We start from the raw sequence: 1,873 nt of genomic DNA, 5'->3' as shown, positions 1-1,873 counted from the left end.
GACGTTGCTTCACTGGCCCAAGTTGGCACCATCATTGCGCTCTTCCCGGGCAAGGCAGATCAGTCGCCGGCTTCTGGACGGCCACCCACGGTGGCTGCTGGCCACTCACGCTGGCTGCTGGCTACACACGGTAGCCCATGGCAACCCACTGTCACAGGGACTGCAGCCTACGACGTGACTGCGGGCGACTCATGGCAGCCCAGCTCCAAGTTGAGCTGTCGTTCAGCATCTTAGCTGTAGAGGGCAGTGTCACTGGCCCTCATATGTAGGATCCGAACCAGGGCCCTCTGGCGTCCCAAGCCAGCTCTTAAGCAATGCGCCACTCGGCCGGTCCCTCAGAATCCTTCTTAACACTGCACTGCTGACAGCAGCCACCAGTGGACTCGACCCATGTGTAGTGACCTCTTTGCTGGCTCTGGCTTAAGCGATGCCATAAAAGCTGTTATATGTCCCAGTTAAGTGGTCTTCAGAGTCTTCCCCTCAAGGAAGTAAAAACAAAGCCCCCAATTCTTAAGCTAGTGTTCAGAGAATGGGCACATGGCCATGAGCAGAGCACAGATCAGTCTCAAGTGGGCCTGGGTTTGACCTCTAGCTTGGCTACTTAGGAGCCGTGTGGCCTCTGGAAATTACTGACTTTCTCTGAGCTTCATATGTCGTGTGTATAGCAGTGGCCCAGTCAGCCGTTGGAGAGGTTGGATGAGGTGTGTGACCTGGCCCTCTGCCTGGCAACTATGTTTATTCTTGTTACTGTATCATTGAGAAAGGGGCAGGGAGAGGCCAGCCCTGTTGTGGGTACAGACCGAAACATCGGGGGTGGAGCGTGTGTCCTGCCCCTGACGGTCTGTGTGGTCTGTTCTCCAAACCCAACTCTTTTAAAAAAAATCTTCATGATTACTTAAGGTTATTACTAGACTCGCAGAAGTAATCTCTCTATCCTCCCTAAAAGTCCATCTTGTACATTTATTAAATATGTGGAGCATGACTTTGTTTTGTTTTCTAATAATTTCTATATTTTATTGTAGTATGGAGACATTTCAAGAGACGTTCAAGTAACTTCTGGGAATGGAGTAATTTTTCAGAAATGTGCTGTGGTAAGTGTTCACAGGTATTTTATATTTGACGGGAAAACAATTGGGTTTTGCTCAAATCATATATTAATAGGGTTATGTATTTAAGAACTGACAAATCACAGGGTTATCTACGCAGGTCTGGACACATGAGTGATGAGGTGACCTATAAGGGATTTAATGTGTTCTCTCACAGCACCGGGACTAAGATTTTTTTGGTAACAATTGAATTATTGTTAGTGAAAATCTTCTGTGATTATTTAGAATGGTAAAGAAAGTATGATATATTTTTCTGTCGGATTTTAACATCGATATGGTACTTGACAGTTTTAAAAGATATTTAATGTCTTTGAGAGCTTTAATCCTTATAATCCCATGAGATGGCTTTTCACATTATCCATGTGGTGGGGGCTCCCAAGACCACCCTCAGGTTCAGCGATTTACCAGAAGGACTAACAGAGCTCAGCCAAGCTGTTATGCTCACAGGTATAGTTTATTACAGCAAAAGGATACAGGTTAAAGTCAGCAGAGGAAAACACACGTAGGACAGAGAGCCGGAGAGAGAGCTCTCTGCTGTCCTTTCCTGGTGGAATTGCATGGATGGCATTTGATTTTCCCAGCAGTGATGTGTGATGTCAGCAAGGGACTCTCACTCGAGCCTTGGTGTCCAGGATTTTTATTGCAGGTCAGTCATGTAGGTGTGAGGCACCCGTGCAGCTGCCCTCAGTTACTCCGTCTCCAGCCCAGCCAGAGGTCACCCTGACACCGCCTGGCTCCAAGGCCCCACCCTGAGTCACATGGTGTGG

At 47.6% G+C, this 1,873-nt stretch overlaps 1 protein-coding gene across 1 annotated transcript in view; it reads left to right on the top strand.

Moving 5' to 3' along the window:
• The window catches only part of EVC2 (EvC ciliary complex subunit 2), a 105,537-nt gene that overhangs the window by 3,873 nt on the left and 99,791 nt on the right, over window positions 1-1,873 (top strand). The window contains exon 2 of the mRNA XM_019661149.1: window positions 1,023-1,091. Within this exon, the coding sequence (XP_019516694.1) occupies window positions 1,023-1,091 (69 nt within the window). The remainder of the gene's footprint in view (window positions 1-1,022; window positions 1,092-1,873) is intronic.

Source organism: Hipposideros armiger, unplaced genomic scaffold (assembly GCF_001890085.2).
Source record: "Hipposideros armiger isolate ML-2016 unplaced genomic scaffold, ASM189008v1 scaffold_337, whole genome shotgun sequence".
In the NCBI taxonomy this organism is placed as follows: Eukaryota; Metazoa; Chordata; class Mammalia; order Chiroptera; family Hipposideridae; genus Hipposideros; species Hipposideros armiger.
The sequence above is the reverse complement of the archived record's forward strand: the minus strand, read 5'-3'. Positions and strand labels throughout refer to the sequence as shown.